Below are 19,546 nucleotides of genomic sequence, written 5' to 3' on the forward strand. Positions count from 1 at the left end.
GGTGTGCCGCGGCTCTGACATGCGTGGAGGGGAGTCAGGATGTCAGAGCAAGGTAGGTGGTAGAGTGTGCATGAGGCCTGACCGGGACACTTGAGTCAGAGCTGGTGGGATGGGGATAGAATAAGGAGAGAGAGGGGGAAGATGGTATTAACTTCGCTGTTGAGGTTCTGATTTTACACCTGGTGTAGACTTGATTTTGAGGCAACATTTTTAAAGTTTTAGATCGTCCTATATGTTGGCATATACACGAGGTAAAAAATATAAAGTTTAAAATTGGCGGGGGTTCATTATGACAGTGGGACAGTCAGCACAGCAGCTAATGCAACAGTGTTTACAGTGCCAGCAACTGGGGTTAGAATTTACATTTTGTAAGTTATAGGAATTATCTGATTAAAGTGAACTTTACATAATTAAGGAATACAATACTGATTTTTTTTTAATTACTTTATATTTTGCACTTTATTTTGTCTTTGAAATAATGTATTCTTAATGCAGATGTATTAATTAAGCATTGGAAGAGTGAGTCTCAGTCAACCAGAAAATTCACATATCCAACATCTACAATCCCCATGGGAGCCAGATAATAGGGATTCTACTGTATTATACAAAGTTTGAAACTAACTCAAATTTAATTTGTGCTCTCCAAGACAAAAATATAAATTGCAGCAACTTCTTGGTTTCCCTAAGTTCACCCACTCTAATAAGACTTGCTGATGAATATGAGAGTATTTTACCTGCTGCATTGGCTACAGTCAATACTTTTGAATAGCGCAGATTTTATACAACTCAAAGAAAAAGCATAATTCTCATTACAGCTGCATACCGTTCCACTTTGTGTTCGCTGCAATGGATGAATATCAGGGGATCTGCTCATTAAACCTGAACTGCCAGCGTAGTTCTCCCCCCAACTGTACTGATTAGGATCTGAAAAATAAAAGATGGGGGGAAAAGTAGCAAAATGAGACAGCTAGAGTTCTGAATAAAAAAAATAAACAATAATACAAGGAAATAAATTACAAAAAATAAGCACACAAGAAAACTCATCAATTCTCCCATGGAAAGCGTTTGCATAATTCTGGATCTTCTGTGCCAATTATTCTCTTTAAATGAGTCAAGCTGATTAAAACTACATTATGAGGTTAGCCTGTATTATGATGGTTTACTTTCTTTGAATGAAGATCAAGAACAAACAAAATCTCAGATGTAGAAGTTTACAATGAAGCTAGATGGAGAGACACTGCTCCCTCTACCGAAGAGATCAAAACACAAGCATAAAAAAAATCTGAATGTGTCTCTTGGGAAAACACTCCAAAATAAGGATCATGGAAATTTGAAACTCTTGCTTGTTTAAAAAAAATTGTTGAAATTAGGACCAATTAAAAATGTCTAAATAGGTGATAGATTTTTGAGATAACCATTAACTGTTTCTATAACTAAGATACATATCGCACAGATATGAATGAGACAGATACGAATCAAATGACTGAAAAGTCTACTCCACTGATAACTGGATCACACAATACATGGTTTTTTTTTTAAATCTCTTGACTGTAACTTCACCGAATACAATGAAACAGGTACTTACTATCCTCCTCTGCTCCCTTTAAGAAAGCCCCAATGGCACCAAGGTATCCCTCATGTCTCAAAAAGAGTGCCTGGACTTCACCCTAACCGTCAAGATAAAATTTGTGTTAAACTCTGATAAATTTGTAACATCTTAGAGTTTCATACATGAAGTGATTACAGAAGCTGAAATTATGGGAGAAGTTAAGTGATTAAAAATTTAGTTGCTAGTTAGGATTCCAATTACAATAAGCAGTTCACATTGTCCCCATTTCTCAAACATTACCATCCACCACCATCCACAACAATCCCCATGATTGGTACCTTTGTGAAGTAGTTGATACTGTAGGTAATGGTATGCATTGTAACAGGATGCCCCCGGATAAAGAAGCCACCAAAGTAAACTCTGCTCAGGTTGTGCAGTTTAGCATACAGGCAAGCCAGTTGGCCGATATCATTGCTGATCATGTGAAGTAAACTTTTGGCCATGTCCTCTTTAGTGAATTCTGGCACCGAAAAACAATAGAGATTGAATACTTTGCGAGATTGGGATGAAGTGAACAGAACAATGAGGTGACTAATGGATGGGTTATTAGTTCCTGCCAAAGCATCAAAAATATCAAACTGCACTTTTGTTAGTAGCTACTATGGAGCAAAAAAAAAACCAAAAGGTGAAAATCTGTATTTCACATCGCACCAAATGATAAACTTCAGTGATACCACAGAGTTCGGAAGACCCCAGTTCTACATTAAACAAAATAAAAATTCAAAAATAATAGTGAAAAAATGGGCTTGAGCCAGGGATGGCCAAATTCCTATGGAGGATAAACAAATGCATGAATATCTACCTAGATACACCCACCTTTATCAGTGGTCGCAGATTTTCCAAAGCTACTGGCGATAAGGTCACCAGTCAACCCAAAGGATTCATATGCTCCTCCATAAATGTCACGAACTAACATGTCAACATTTGTATGCTGCCCTCTTGAAGCAAGCTGCAATAATTCATCAAAGCGCTGGAGAAAAAAAATAAAATTAAACATAAACCAAAACTATTAAAGTCAACCTTGGGGAATTAGAGTGCAGAAAGGCAAACTTCAGGAAACGGTTTATGAACCAGAATCTGGATGTTGTAAAATATTTTCATCCTTTGCTCCACACTTAATATAGAGTTTGGAACTCCCAAGCAAAATGGAAGAAAACTCAAGTTGAATTTAAAAATTGAAATTGAAACATTCGTCCTTCTTTCTTACCCATCACTAAAAAAACCCCTTTAAAGGGCAATTGAGTTCAACAGTTGAAGACAGAGGAGCAGTTGATTAGGCAATCGAGTTCAAGTTCAAGACCAAAAGGGTTGAAAAGGAGAGACACAGCAGATACCAATTGATTGGGCAATTGAGGTCAAGTGACCCAAACATCATTATAAAAGTGAGGGACTGTGGAGCGGAGCAGTCATCATGAGAGTGGGCAGAGTCAGAGTGGAAAGGCTTTGACTCAAGAGACTTTGGCGAATAGGGGCTGAGGTGGAGGTGTAGGAGTTGAAGGAAGAAAGAAAGGGCCACCCTATTCAAGGAACAAAAATGACTGAGTAGGAAGGCGCAGGCAAGGGCAGGTTTTAAATATCACTTTTTATTTCTCGAGTCATAAACAGTGGGAATGCTCCTCTTGCAGAATGTGGGATGTCAGGGAAGCCAGCAGTATCCCTGACAACATAATCTGCAAGAAGTGCTTCCTGCTGCAGCTCCTGACAAGCCGAATTAAGGAACTGGAGCTGGATAAACTCTGGATCATTTAGGGGGCAGAGGGGGTAACTGACAGGAATTACAGGAACTCTATCACACCTAGGAAGCAGGAGGAGGATAGATGGGTGACAGTCAGGAGAGGGAAAGGGAACAGGTTGACATCCCTGTGGCCGTTCCCCCAAATAACAAGTATACCATTTTGGATACTGTTTGGGGTATGACCTACCAGAGACAAGACACAACGATCAGGTCTCAGTCTGGTTCTGTGCCTAAGGGAGGAGAAAAGGCAAGGATTCCATAGTTAGGGGGACAGATAAGAGGTTCTGTGGCAGTCTTTTTAGTTTGCTTAAATTCCCCATATGGGGAGAGGACAATCAGGCCAAATCTACAAAACCTAATCAAAGACTGCTTCAAGGCTATTTTTCAGACTATAATTAGGCATGCAAAATCAAGAGATAGAATAATAATAAACACCTTTGTTTTTGTTAGTAATGCTCCAAGTCCCCAAAATGTACCACCTCCTATTGAACTTCCTCCTATTCGCTCAAATTGATCTTCAGATTCCACCTGCATGAACAAGAGGGATCACAACAAAATAACAAATGTTAATTTGCCTTTTCTTTGCAAGTGGGCTTATGTGCATGCACGTTTAAACATATGAACACGTACAAACATAAAGATTGAGATCAGAAGTTGGCCATGACCAGAAGGGCAGCATGGTTAGCACAACGCTGTTACAGCACCAGCATTGGGGTCCGAATCTGCCACTGTTTGTACGTTCTCCCCGTGTCAGCATGGGTTTCCTCTGGGTGGTCTGGTTTCCTCCCACCCTTCAAAACATACAAGGGTTGCAGGTTAATTAGGTGGAATTGGGTGGCACAAGCTCATGAGGCAGAAGGGCCTGTTACCATGCTGTATATCTATATTTAAAATTCTGCCTGGCAGGCCTGTTCCACCGCTTACTTAATAGGATCATTCCTGATTATAATTCCAACTCTGCATTCCTATCTACCCATGGTAACTATTCACACCCTTCCTTATAAATTGCACATCAACCTCTGCCTTAAAAACAAGGATTCTGTTCCCATTACACTTTGAAGAGGGTTTCAAAGACCCACTATACTCCAAAAAAAACCCTTTGCTTTATCTCTGTATAAAACAAACAAATGACTAATTTTTTACACAATGAGCCTAATTTTACATTCTCACACAAGTGGAAATAGCCTTCCACTCTATAAATGTTTCTTAGGATCCTAGACATTTCACTCCAATCCCCTCTCACTCTCTCCAATCCATTGGATGCAAATTAAGTCCACTCAACCTTTCTTCATAGATTACCAACCCTTTACAAGTACTGGTCTAATAGATCTTCTCTGAAAAGCCATGATGGAAACATTTGGCAACCAATGTTAACTTCCCATTCATAGTCTATATGGGGGGGGGGTGGAAGGGCGGTGAGAAACACTTCAATTTAGCTTGGTGCCAAATCTGACCAATTATTTTGTATAAAATCTCAATCGACACGAGAGCAGCAGCAAAAACATTTGACATTCAAAGAGATGCCTTACTTCAGAGAAGGTCCTCACAAATTATAGGCAAGGTGGGCCATTTGATCCATAATCCTTAGTAACCCTACCTTCCCCACACTGCAACTTTCAGAAATCTTTATCCAGCACCTGCATTCTAGTTTATTTCATTTAATGGTCACTCTGGAAAAATTCCAGATCACTACTTCAAATGGACAAACAATCTCATGGTGCCATTTGAAGACCAGGGAGCATTCCCAGAGTCCAGGCAAACATTCCTTCATCAACCAACAGACAAATACATTTGTAGTTTATGAAATCTTGCTGTCACCTTTTTCTTGTGAGGGAATAGTTTAAAATTTGTCATTTGGAAAGATAATACTCCAATAGAAATGGAAAGATAATACTCCACCTCCACATTCACAATGGCTAAGGGATATTATGTCTTGTTTACATTTGAAAAATTAGATATGCTGTTAATAACAAATATTAAATTTCAAATGATTTGGGTTCGTTCTTGGACTACTACCATAATCTTAAGATTTAGTGTTGATCTGGAATCTTGGCATTGTGCTGTCCCTCTCTAAGAATGTGCCACTTGGATTTACGAGTCCTAATCTTCAACCTTGCTGAAAGGAAGGGATTTTGAAATTATTTTCTTTTTTGTTTCTCTTTTGTTATGTATTATTATTATCTTGCGTGTGCTTGGCACTTGTACAAGATCATTATTGTAACTTTTTTTCTGATCTTGTAGCACACTTTATAATTGTATCGTTCAACTTTTTATTGTACATTATCAATAAAAATATTTTTAAAGAAAATTTGTCATTTAAAATAGCTTCACGAAGTTTTTTGACAAGACTTTGCACAGATGCAAGTTTTTCACTGAACTAGGGAAACATTTTTAATTTCATAACTTTGATTGCGAAGTAAATGACAACCTCAAACAAATTGCTTGGACTCTCACCACAAAAGTGGCCTGGTGGATATTTTCCCAGATGTTCCAATTTATGAGCACCCCTCCCCACAGTTAACATTCTGCTCTCACTCATCTCAAATACATTAATAGCTAATAAGCAAGTTGTTTTTTTTTAAATCAATGTTTTAATACTTCCATAGTTACTCTTCTTATAGTCACTTGTTGCAAAGTCCTCGAGATTGATTCAAAACAACCCTGGAGTGTTTGCAAGTATAATTTATCTGTCACATTTTTAAAAATCAACAGAGCAAAGAACATGAAAGTTGCATAAAACAACTAACTGTTGCTTTTACAACTGGATGAATTATCTCTTTAAAAGATTGCCACTAAGCTTCTAAATCAATTCAATTAGTCTGTTGTCTTCCAAAATCTAATGAGGGCACATCACAGGGGTTTGATATGAACTAGCCAAATGGATACCAAATGGGTTTAATTGTAGGAGAGAGAGGGTGGTAATGGGGGGTTATTATTCAGATTGGAGATCTGGTGACTATTGGTGTGCCACAGGGATTGGTGCTTGGTCTACCATTGTCTGCCATCTGTATTAACAACTTGGATGACAATGGTAACTTGGTTAGTACGTTTGTGCTGACAAAGACAGGAAAATTAGGCAAAGGTACATTTACCTTCAACAGGTCAGGACAAGAGAGTACAAGAGCAGGGATGTTGGTACAACTGTACAAGACACTAGTGAGGCTGTACTTGGGAGTATTGTGAGAGTTCTCATCACCCAGTTAGAGAAATAATTAAGCTGGAAAGGATGTAGAAAAAAAAAATCACGAAAATGTCACTGAAACTGGTGAGCTTGAATTATATGGAGTGATTAGATAGACAGGGACTTTTTTTCCCTGGAGCACAAGAAGCTAAGAGGAGACTTTATAAATCAGAAGGGATAGAGATAAGTTATACAATTATAGCCTTTTAACTGGGATGGGGTAATCTAAAACTAGAAGGCATAAATTTATGGTGAGAGTGGAAAAATTTGAAATGGGACCTGAGGGGCACCTTCTTCACACAGAGGATGATGGGTAGAAGTAGTGTCAAAACCAGAGATAATTGTCAAGTTTAAAAGACATTCAGACAGGCACATGGAAAGGAAAAGCTTAGAGCTATCATTCCCAAAGGGACTCCTGGGGGCAACAGCACATAAGTAAAAGCCTTGTTTTTCTTTTCCTCTCAGGTAACAAATATTTTTTCTGTTCTTTTATGTAGGAGAAGGGTGGCACAGTTAACATAGCGATTAGCACATCACTGTTATACCTCCAGCGACTGGGCTTGAAATCCTGTGCTCTCTGTAAGGAGTTTGTGTGTCATCCCTGTAATTGTGTGGGTTTTCCCCATGGGGTCCAATTGGGTGTAACTGGGCAGCACAGGCTCGTGGGCCAAAAGGGCCTGTTACCATGCTGAATGTCTATTTTTTTTTTAAAAGGGCAGCACAGTTAACATAGTGGTTAGTCCAAATTTAAATTTAAAATTTTAACGTGAAAAATTTAAAAACACAGAACTTGAATAGAAAGTTTTTACTTACCCACACTATAGATACACCTGACCCAATGTTCACCAGCAGGTAGGGAAAGATATCTGGGTGCGTTGTCTGAAATCGGAATTCAGGATCGGCATGCTTTACATACACAAAGGCCTCATGTGGAATATGTCGAAGCACGAAGTTGCAACCTTTGATTAAACAAGTCATTTCATCTTCCTTATCCACTCTGTAATAAAATTGAAAGGAAACCTTCAACACAAATTATATTGACTAGTGCAAAAGTAGCACAGAATGGAATTACAAAATGAATGATTCTCATCAAGCTTAACCTAAAACAATGTACCTTGAAATCTGTTCTAACAAGAGAAGCAAGCTAAAATGGACTGGCCCAATGTACAAAGATTACTACACTCGCGATGTATTCATCTGAAAAGAGACTAAATTATGCAACACAAGCCAAATACCAGTACATCTCCTCACCCATGTTACCCCCGACCTATCATTTCATTGATAATTAGGGACAAAATCCATTTCATTCCATGGATCCTGGTTGACCCACTGAGTCCCTTCTGCTTCTCATCATTTGCACCAGCAACCCTTCCTGGGTTTTCTATTTCTTGTCAATAAACATTCCTTGGCAACGGTCCAGGAAATTAACCAAAATATTACTGAGGCTCACAGAGGTAAGGAAGGTGATACAACATGTCTATCTGTTGTTCCCTGGAAGGAGGAAGCAGCTGAAGATTTTGAATGGAATTATTAGGTTTGAGAGAAACTAGTTTCACTACTTGTGGAGTTATTATTTGGGTGTTACATTATAATCAACACTCTCACAAAGAGCAGTCAATTAATAATTTTCAAGTCTGAAATCAAAAAGTGTTTGCTATTAATACACATAATTTGAATTAATATACAGGTAGTATATACATCAGGCATGACACTGAATAGGAGTTCATCAAAAAACGCACAAATGTTGGAGAAACTCAACAGGTCCTTTATGTAGCAAACTAAGGAAGATGAAATGATTTGTTTAATCAAAGACAAAGGTTGCCTTTATGTTGCATCACCAACGTTTCGAGCTTGAGCCCTTCATCAAAGTATGAGGGAACAGAAGAGACGTCCGAACAAAAGGGGGAAGGAGGGGTGGTGATGGTGGGAGATGATAGGTGATGGGGAGGACCACAGGAAGGGGGGGGGGGGGGAAGAGAAAGAAAGTAGGAACTGGAATGAATAGTTAAAGGGTGGGGGGGGGTGGGGGAAAAGAGAGAAAAAGGCAAGCTGATTAGTGGAATGCAGTGAACTCAATGTTCATGCCCTGGAGTTGGAGGGTGCCCAGACAAAAAATGAGGTGTTATTCCTCCAATCTGTGGGTAGTGTGAAAGGCCATGAACAGACACAAACTTAAGAGTATGACTCAGAATTGAAATTGTTGGCTACGGGAAGGTTGTTTTTGTTGCGGACAGAGAGGAGGTGCTGGGTGAAGTAATCTCCTAATCTGCGACTGGTCTCTCCAATGTAGAGAAGTCCGCAGAGGGTGCACTAGATGCTGTAAATTAGTTTTTTGGAGGTACAAGTGAAGTGTGGCTTCACCTAAAAGGTCTGTTTGGGACCTCAGACCATGGGGAGGGAGGAGGTGTGGGTGCAGGTATTACAACCACTCCATGACCACAGTGGAAAGTGTTCTGGGTGGGCGATGGGTGGGGTGGGAAGAGTGCACAAGGGACTCACTGAGGGTGCGGTCTCTATGGAAGGCCAAGAGAGGAGGAAAATAAAAAATGTCTGGTGGTAGGGTCCTGTTGTAAGTACCAGAAAGTCAAGTGGATAATGTGTTGGATGCGGAGGCTGGTGGGGTGGTAGGTGAGGACGAGAGGGATTCTGTGTTTATTGTTTCTGGGGGGGAGGGCTAGGGCAGATAAGCGGGGAATGGAGGAAATGCAGGTGCTTGCCGAGTTAATAGTGGTAGAGGGGAAGCAACATTTGTGGAAAAGGGCAGACATTTCAGAGGCCTCATTTTGGGAGCAGATGCAGCAGAGAAGGAGAAATTGAGAGAAGGGAATGGAGTCCATGCAGGGGACAGGGTGTGAGGATGTGTAGTCCAGGTAATTGTGGGTTGGTTAGTTAGTGGGTTTGCAATCAGCTCATTTCCGTGTCATTCAATAATATTGTTGCCCAAACACATACTGTCCAAAACAGCACAATACTTGGAACAGGCAGGTGACAGGAACATGATTTTCAACCACTATTCAAATAACACAAAATCAAGTTCTTCGCAGGTACAAAAACACAAACTTTCTCTTTATATCCAAGTGGATTACATTTAAAAAATGGTACATATGCTATTCATTTCCTGCCCCACCAACCTTCAAATACACTAATTCACAATTTTTTGTACTATTTTCAAAACATATATAAAGAAACAAATATAGTCACTCAGAATCCATAACATTCTGCAAACACAACAACCCAAAGCCAGATGATGGAAAAACAATATGTCCCCTGTATCTGTCCTTACTTTAGGATTTCCCAAGCGTAATTAAGTCTTCTAAATGTTAAAATTGCATCCACCACCTCCTCTATCAGCTCGTTCCAGAAACACACCACTCTGTGTGGATAATGTATTCCTCATGTCCCTTGGAGAACTTGTCCCTTCCCCTTCTCATTTTAGACTCCCTTACTCTGATTTAAAAAAGACCATGTACCTTATCTATGCCCCTCATCATTTTAAAAATCTCTATAAAGGTACCCATTCAGCCTTCTATCCTCCAAGGAGAAAACTCCTAGCCTCTCCAAGTAATTAGTCATGATAATTCAGTTTAATCAGATCTTTCCTATAATTGGGTCACCAGAACCGTAAGATGTAGAAGCAGAAATATGACCTACAAATCATGGCTGATGCATTTTTCCTCTCAACCCCATTCTTCCCGAAACCTTTGATCCCCTTACTAATCAAGAACCTATCAAGCTCATCTTTAAATATACCCACTGCCATCTATGTCAAGTATTCCACAGATTCACAAACCTTTGATTGAAGCAATTTCTCCTTGCGTCTGTTCTAAAGGAAAATCCTTTTATTCTGAAGCTATGGCCTCTGGCCCCAGACTCTCCCACGACTGAAAACATTTTGTCCACATCTATATTCTATATTTGATATATTCTGTATATTTCAATGATATCCCACCCCCACCAATCCATCCTTCTAAATTAACCCTTTCTTTCATAGGATTACTCTTGCAAACCTCCTCTGGACCCTCTCAAACACTAATGCATCCTTCCTTAGATAAGAGGCTCAAAACTGCTCACAATACTCCTAACATGGGCTTACCAATACCTTACAAGGCCTCAACATTACATCTTTGTTTTTATTTTCTACTATGTCCAATGCTTGTACTACTGAATTACAATTTTTTAAAAGTAAATTAGTGCCAAATAAGGGAAAAAGTGAGGTAATGTCAGTGGTTCATCGTCCATTCAGAAATATGATGGCGGAAGAAAAGAAGCAGTATTTGTACCTCCTTCCCTTCACCTATTACCTCCTACCTTTGGAAACATGCCCCTCCCCCCTATCTTTTGTACAGATGCCTGCAGACATATTTCCATCTTGATGAGTGATTAAGCCCAAAACGTTAGTATGCATCTTTATCTTTGCTGTATAAAGTAGAGTTTGACCTGCTGAGTTTCTCCAGCATTGTGTTTTTACTGTTTTTGTACCATTGGGTGTTCGTCTTCAGACTTCTGTACCTCTTTTCTGATGGTAGCAGTGAGAAAATGGCATGGCTTGGGTGGTGAGGGTCCTTGATGATAGAGGCTGCTTACTTGAGACACCGCCTCTTATAGATGACCTTAATGGAGTGAAGGCTAATCCCCATGAAGGCACTGGCCGAGTTCACAACTCTCTGCAGCCATTTCCTGTCCTTTGCATTGGCACCTCCATACCGGACAGTGATGCAACCAGTCAGAATGCTCTCCACAGTAGTTTTGTTGTATGACCATTCATCTCCAGCGATGTTGCATATGGAATGAAGACCAATGACAGTCTTCAGATACAACATTTACAAGGCAAGAAAATTAGGACCAAATAAAGTTCTCCTTTCATGTCTTCTAAATTAATTTTCAGTTGTTCTATTACAAAATGTCACATATGCATTGAAATAGTAACTAGTTTTTAATTTTTATTTTTATTTTTTCACACTGTGAGCCATATCAACCAGAATATGTACAAACGTATCTCATTAAATTTACACTGTGGTGAGGGGGAGTCACGTGATGGAGTAGTGGCCGGACGGTGAACTCCAGCCCTCTCCAGAAAAGTCGGGAAAAACAAGAGAAAATACAAAGGCACAGAAATACAAGTTAAAGAAAAGTGAGTATAAAGGTGGAAAGAAGATGGAGACAAAAGGAGAAAAATCAAAATCAACGGAAAGAAGAGAGGAAGAGAAGACAACGGAGGAAAAAGGTGAAGGCCTTACCTGTCCGAAGAGGCCCGCTGTGGAGAGAGGGCCCCACTACCTCAGGTCGGTAGAAAAAGAACTACAACAATGGCTCACAGAGCCGAGTAAAAGTGCGCAACCGCGCATGCGCGACTCCTCGCGCATGCGCGATGCGCATGCAAAAAAACACACCGACGGGAGGGGGGACCAGCTGGGGAGTCGATCTCCACAGCCGGCAACGACAGCTGCAGAACACCTGCAGCAAGAAGAGACCACAGAAGACAATGGAAACAAGAAAGAAGAGGAGGAAAGGGCAGCAAAGAAACAACAGATGGTCAACCCAGAGGAAGAAGAAGAGGAAGAGTACAGTGAAATAGATAAAGGGAAAGGCAAGGTAAAGGATATACTTGCTCTTGTTAGAGGATACATGGAGTCATTTAAAGAATGGCAAACACAGGAATTCAATGATTTAAGAAGAAGAATAAACAACACAGAAGAGAAAATAAATAAAATGGATATGACCTTAACAGAAATGGGGAAAAAAATGGACAAGATGGAAGAGCGGGCAGTAGCAGCAGAAATGGAGGTAGAAGACTTAAAAAAGAAATTGGAGGAATCTAATAAAAAAACTAAAGAGACACAAGAATTACTAGCCCAAAAAATAGATATAATGGAAAATTATAACAGAAGAAATAACATAAAGATAGTGGGCCTTAAGGAAGATGAAGAAGGCAAGAATATGAGGGAGTTTATAAAAGAATGGATCCCTAAGGCCCTAGGATGTCCAGAACTACAGCAAGAAATGGAAATAGAAAGGGCACATAGAGCATTGGCCCCTAAACCACAACCACTACAAAAACCAAGATCTATTGTAGTAAAATTCCTAAGATATACTACAAGAGAAAAGGTACTGGAGAAGACAATGGAAAAAGTAAGAGAGGGCAACAAACCACTGGAGTATAAAGGGCAAAAAATCTTCATTTATCCAGATATAAGCTTTGAACTCCTAAAGAAGAGAAAAGAGTTCAATACAGCAAAAGCGATTTTATGGAAGAAAGGATATAAATTTACACTGAAGCATCCTGCGGTATTGAAAATATTTATTCCAGGACAACAAAACAGACTATTCTCGGATCCAGAAGAAGCACGAAAATTTGCAGAACAATTACAAAAATAGACTGAGGGATGAAGACGGGTAATGAGAGCAAAAATTATCACGATTGATATGTACGTGGGTAAAGACAAAAATAGACTGAGGGATGAAGAAGGGTAAGGAGGGTAAAAATGACCACGATTGATATGTATGCGGGTAAAGAGGTATAAGAGTGAATAGAGACAATGGGCATATGTGAAAGTATCTGTAATTAGAGGAAAACATAGAGAGTATAGACAAGAATTAATAAGAGAAGGCAATGGAATAGAGAGAATAAGGAGGGAATTAAAAGAGTGACCTTTGTGACATATAAAAAGCGAAATCTTTTCTGGGGGGGGCTGGGTGGGGGAAAAGAGCGGTCACTGCAAAATCAGTTGACGCTTGCGAGTGGATTCGCAAATCCAAATGGAGAGGGGAGATGTGGTTGTCCGACAAGGGATAAAGGGCAACTCAGGAGGGGAAGGGGAGACTGGGGATAAAGAAGATAGAAATAGGAGAATAAGGAAAATGTTGGATGTTGTAGGAATGTTGTCTGGTAAAGAGTTGAAAATAAGAAAACAGAAATGGAAAAGGAGGAAAGGTAATGATGGAAAAACGGAAAGAGAAGATAAACAAAATATAAAATGGCTACGCTGAACTATATGACTCTAAATATTAATGGAATACATAACCAAATTAAAAGGAAGAAACTACTAAATTTACTGAAAAAGGAAAAAATAGATATAGCATTTGTCCAAGAAACACACTTAACTGAATTGGAGCACAAGAAATTAAAGAGAGATTGGGTAGGACATGTAACAGCAGCATCGTATAATTCAAAAGCAAGAGGAGTGGCTATATTAATTAGCAAAAATGTGCCATTTAAAATAGAAGAGGAAATAATAGATCCAGCAGGGAGATATGTTATGATAAAATGTCAGATATATTCAGAGCTTTGGAATCTACTTAATATATATTCACCTAACGAAGAAGATCAAAAGTTTATGCAAGATATCTTTTTGAAGGTAGCTAATACGCAAGGGAACATACTAATAGGAGGGGATTTCAATCTGAATTTGGATCCAAATATGGATAAAACGGGGAAAAAAATTAACAGGAAGAACAAAGTAACCAAATTTATAATTAAATCAATGCAAGAAGTGAAACTTGTGGACATATGGAGGAAACAAAACCCAAAAGAAAAGGAATACTCATACTACTCGACTAGACATAAAACATACTCAAGGATAGACCTATTCCTGTTATCAGCCCACATTCAAGGGAGAGTTAGGAAAACGGAATATAAAGCTAGACTATTATCGGACCACTCACCCCTGTTATTGGCAATAGAGCTAGAGGACATCCCTCCAAGAATGTATAGATGGAGATTAAACCCCATGCTACTTAAAAGACAGGATTTTAGAGAATTTATTGAAAAACAATTAAAAATGTACTTTGAAGTAAATACGGAATCAGTGGAAGATAAGTTTATACTATGGGACGCAATGAAAGCATTCATTAGAGGGCAAATAATAAGTTATGCAACCAAGATGAAGAAGGACTATAACCAGGAAACAGAGCAGTTGGAAAGGGAAATAATAAACATAGAAAAAAAATTAGCAATAAAGGAAGATACAACCAAAAGAAGAGAATTGGCGGATAAAAAAATAAAATATGAAACATTACAAACATATAAGGTGGAGAAGAATATAATGAAGACAAAACAGAAATATTATGAACTAGGTGAAAAAACACACAAAATCTTAGCATGGCAGCTTAAGACAGAGCAAACTAAGAAAATGGTATTGGCAACAAGGAAAAAAGACAAACAAATTACATATAATCCAAAAGAAATTAAGGAAAACTTCAGAGAATTCTATGAACAATTATACCGAACCGAAAACGAAGGGAAAGAAGGGAAAATAGATGAATTTTTGACTAAAATTGAACTACCAAAACTACAAATAGAGGAACAAAATAAATTAACAGAACCATTTGGAACAGTAGAAATACAAGAGATAATAAAAAATTTACCAAATAATAAGACACCAGGAGAGGATGGACTCCCAATAGAATTCTACAAAACATTTAAAGACCTAATAATACCGCCCCTCCTGGATGTAATCAACCAGATTGATGAGACACAAAACTTACCAGATTCATGTAAAACAGCAATAATTACAGTGATACTAAAACAAGGGAAAGATCCACTCTCACCAGCGTCATATAGACCAATATCTCTGCTAAACACAGATTATAAGATAATAGCTAAACTATTAGCGAACAGATTAGCAGAACAGGTACCGAAAATGGTAAATTTAGACCAAACTGGATTTATCAAAAAAAGACGCACAACAGACAATATTTGTAAATTTATTAACTTAATTCATGCAGTAGAAGGAAATAAAGCACCGGCAGTAGCAGTTGCTTTAGACGCAGAGAAGGCCTTCGACAGAGTAGAATGGAATTACTTGTTCAAAGTATTGCAAAAATTCAGTTTACCGGAGAAGTATATTAATTGGATTAAAGCATTATATAAGGGACCGTTAGCGAAAGTGACAGTAAATGGACATGTATCAAAGCAATTTAACTTAAGCAGGTCAACGCGGCAGGGATGCCCACTATCACCATTATTGTTTGCGCTAGCTATAGAACCACTAGCAGAATCGATAAGAAGAGATAATAATATAAAAGGAATAAAAATAAAAGACAGGGAATATAAAATCAGTCTGTTTGCGGATGATGTGATAGTGTACTTAACAGAACCAGAACTATCAATAAAAGAACTATATAAGAAATTGAAGGAATATGGAGAAGTGTCGGGATACAAGATAAACGTAAATAAAAGTGAAGCAATGCCTATGAATAACGCGGATTTCTCAAAATTTAAGGAGGAATCCCCATTCAGATGGCAAACGCAGGCAATAAGATACCTAGGTGTGCAAATAAACAAAAATCTAGGCCAATTATATAAACTCAATTACAATCCACTAATGAGAAAATTACAGGACGATTTAGAGCATTGGAAAGAGCTACCACTAACACTGATAGGAAGGATAAACTGTATTAAAATGAACATTTTTCCAAGGATACTATACTTATTTCAGGCATTGCCAATACAACTGACAGAAAAATTCTTCAAAGAGTTAAAGAAAATAATAAGGAGATTTTTATGGAGAGGGGGGAAACCGAGGATAGCACTAGATAAATTAACAGAATGGTATAAACAAGGAGGCTTACAATTGCCAAACTTCAAAAATTATTATAGAGCCGCACAATTAAGGTACCTATCAGATTTTTATCAAACAAGGGAAAAACCAGACTGGACGAGACTAGAATTAGATAAAATAGGGGAAAAGATACCTGAACACATATTATATAAATGGGACGAAAAATTGGTACAACATAGAACTTCTCCAGTATTACACCATCTCCTCAATATATGGAAGAAGATTCATGTAGAAAGAAATAAAATAAATTACCAAATACCAAAACTAATATTGACGCAAAATAAGCTACTCCCTTTTACAATAGACAACCTTGCCTTTAGAAAATGGGAAAAAAAAGGGATTAAAAGAATAGAAAATTGTTTTTCAGGAAGTAGATTCTTATCCTTTGAACAAATGAGAGATAAGTACAATATAACTGGAGATACAGCGCTGGCATATTACCAACTGAGATCCTACTTGAAAGATAAATTAGGAAGCAACTTGAGTTTACCAGAGGGAAGTAACCTTGAATATGTGATTACAGATACAATGTTAATCAAAAGATTTATAAAAAATATGTATATTAAACTGCAAGAAAAGGAGAATGAGGAAACAAATGGTAAAACTAAACAAAAATGGGAACAAGATTTAAATATAAAGATAAAAAAGGAAACATGGGAGAAGTTATGCTCTGGAACGATGAGAAATACAATAAATACGAGGCTGCGTATGATACAATATAATTGGTTACACAGACTATACATTACACCGCAAAAGTTAAATAAATGGGACCCAACAGTATCTGATAGATGTTTTCGATGTAAAAAAGAAAGGGGAACAACAATTCATGCAATCTGGACATGTGAGAGAGTAGAAAAATTTTGGGATGATCTCAATCAGATATTAAATAAAATAACAGAAAACAATATACCAAAGAATCCAGAGATCTTTCTCCTAAGTAACATAAAAAATAAAGAATTTGGAATTGACTTGGAAGATGCACAAAAAAGATTTGTCAAGATAGCCCTAGCCGTAGCAAAAAAATGTATTATGTCAACCTGGAAAATGGAAGATAATTTGAAAATACAACAATGGTATATAGAAATGAATAAATGTATTCCATTAGAAAAAATAACATATAGTTTAAGAAATAATATTGAAATATTCGAACAAGTATGGGAGCCTTACATTAAATACAATAGCGAAAACCTACCGGGAACAAACATTACCTAAGTTGATGGAAGGAGAAGAAAAGAAAAGAATGGACTCAGTAGAATTTCTGGTGTATTTTTGTTGAATGACAACATTGTCTAACTGAATTAATGCAACCTAGATTGTATACCTAAAATGGATGAGAGGGGGGGGGGTGGGGGGGTGGCTTGGGAGGAGGGAGGGGGGAGGGAGAAAAAGTCACTGTAAATGTGTGGAAAAGAAAAAGTGTATATCATGGCTATTGTGATTTATGGTGTGAAAAATAAAAAATTTAAAAAAAAAAAAAAAAAAATTTACACTGTGGTCTTTTCTCACGTTTTCACCCACCCTTTCCCTCCCTCCCCTCTACCCACATCCCTCCAAAACCCATAAATATTCAACATATACAATACAATAAAACCATAAAACAATATTTTCACACAAAGGAAAATAATAAGAAAACTGCATCATCTATTTATTACACACTGAATCTAGTCATTTTGTCTTCTTATCATTTTCATTCTCATTTTAGGGGATGGAGGTCATAGGCAAGCTCTCTCTGTATGGTTCAGAAATTTGTTCAAACATTGTGACTTTATTTTTTAAATTATATTTTTTTCCAATGGAATACATTTATTCATTTCCATGTACCATTGCTGTATATTTATGTACTCTTCCATTTTACAAGTTGACATTATACATTTTTTTGCTACTGCTAAGGCTATCATAATGAATTTTTTTTTGCACTTTATCCAATTTGAGGCCTAATTCTCTACTTTCTATGTTACTTAAAAGAAATATCTCTGTTTTTTGGTATGTTATTTTTTGTAATTTTATTTAGTATCTGACTTAATTCTTCTCAAAACATTTACTTTCGTACATGCCCAAGTTTCATGTAATGTTGTTCCCATTTCCTTCTTACAGCGAAAACATCTATTTGATAATGTTGAATCACATTTTTTGTTAATTTTTGAGGAGTTAAATATACCCTGTGTAACCAATTATACTGTATCATGCGTAACCTTGAGTTTATTGTATTCTTCATAGTTCCAGAACATAACTTTTCCCATACTTCATTTTTTTATCTTTATGTTTCGATCCTTTTCCCACCTGCTTAGGTTTATAGTTTATTTCATTTTCCTTATCTTGCAGCTTAATGTACATGTTGGTTATAAATCTTTTGATTATCATTGTGTCTGTAATCATGTATTCAAAGCTGCTTCCTTCAGGTAATCTCAATCTGTTTCCCAATTTATTCTTTAAATAAGATTTCAGTTGATGATATGCAAACATTGCACCATGAGTTATTCCATATTTGTACTTCAACTGTTCAAATGTTAATAAATTATTTCCCAAAAAACAGTTTTCTATTCTTTTGATTCCTTTTCTCTCCCATTCTCTAAAGGAAAGGTTGTCTATTGTAAAAGGGATTAGCGGATTTTGCGTCAATAGTAATTTTGGTATTTGGTCATTCGTTTTTTTCCTTTCTAAGTGGATCTTCTATGTATTAAGTAAATGATGCAGTACTGGTGAGTTTTTATATTGCACCAGCTTTTCATCCCACTTATAAAGTATATGTTCTGGTACCTTCTTCCCTATTTTATCTAGTTCTATCTTACTCCAGTCTGGTTTTTCCCTTGTCTGGTAAAAATCTGATAAATACCTCAACTGTGCAGCTCTATAATAATTTCTAAAATTTGGTAACTGATTATACCTCTCTGTTAATTTATCTAACGCTACCCTTGGATTCCTCCCTTTCCGCAAGAATTTCCTTATAATTCTCTTTAGTTCATTAAAGAATTTTTCTGTTAAGGGAATTAGTAATGTTTGAAATAAGTATCGTATCCTTGGGAACACATTCATTTTAATGCAGTTTACCCTCCCTATCAACGTTAACAGTAATTCTTTCAATGTTCTAAGTCTTCCTGCAATTTCTTTATTAGTGGCTGATAATTTAGTTTGTACAAGTGGCTTAAATAGGTATCGGATTGATGTGCTTGCCATTTAAATGATGATTCTTTTTTAAATTCTGTATAGTCTGCGTTACTCATTGGCATCACTTCACTATTATTTGCATTGATCTTGTACCCCGATATTTCTCCATATTCCTTCAATTTCTTATGTAATTCTTTTACTGATACCTCTGGTTCTGTTAGGTATACTATAATGTCATCTGCAAATAAGCTGATTTTATACTCCTTCTCCTTTGTTTTATCCCTTTTATTTGATTTTCTATTCTTATCAGTTCTGCCAAAGGTTCTATTGCTAAGGCAAACAATGAGGGGGATAAT

The 19,546-nt window shown here is 37.4% G+C and overlaps 1 protein-coding gene across 5 annotated transcripts in view; it reads right to left on the reverse strand.

The window, feature by feature from the left end:
* Window positions 1-19,546, reverse strand: part of pank4 (pantothenate kinase 4 (inactive)) — an 86,331-nt gene that overhangs the window by 51,550 nt on the left and 15,235 nt on the right. For all 5 annotated transcript variants that reach the window (XR_011351727.1, XR_011351728.1, XM_069918575.1 and 2 more), the window contains exons 4-9: window positions 7,339-7,522; window positions 3,780-3,872; window positions 2,426-2,579; window positions 1,888-2,069; window positions 1,586-1,667; window positions 824-924 (exon numbers count right to left, since the gene is read on the reverse strand). Coding sequence is in view for 3 of the 5 variants with exons in the window: in XM_069918575.1 (XP_069774676.1) it covers window positions 824-924; window positions 1,586-1,667; window positions 1,888-2,069; window positions 2,426-2,579; window positions 3,780-3,872; window positions 7,339-7,522 (796 nt within the window). In the remaining 2 variants the exon portion in view is untranslated. The remainder of the gene's footprint in view (window positions 1-823; window positions 925-1,585; window positions 1,668-1,887; window positions 2,070-2,425; window positions 2,580-3,779; window positions 3,873-7,338; window positions 7,523-19,546) is intronic.

Source organism: Narcine bancroftii, chromosome 2, assembly GCF_036971445.1.
Source record: "Narcine bancroftii isolate sNarBan1 chromosome 2, sNarBan1.hap1, whole genome shotgun sequence".
Lineage (NCBI taxonomy): Eukaryota > Metazoa > Chordata > Chondrichthyes > Torpediniformes > Narcinidae > Narcine > Narcine bancroftii.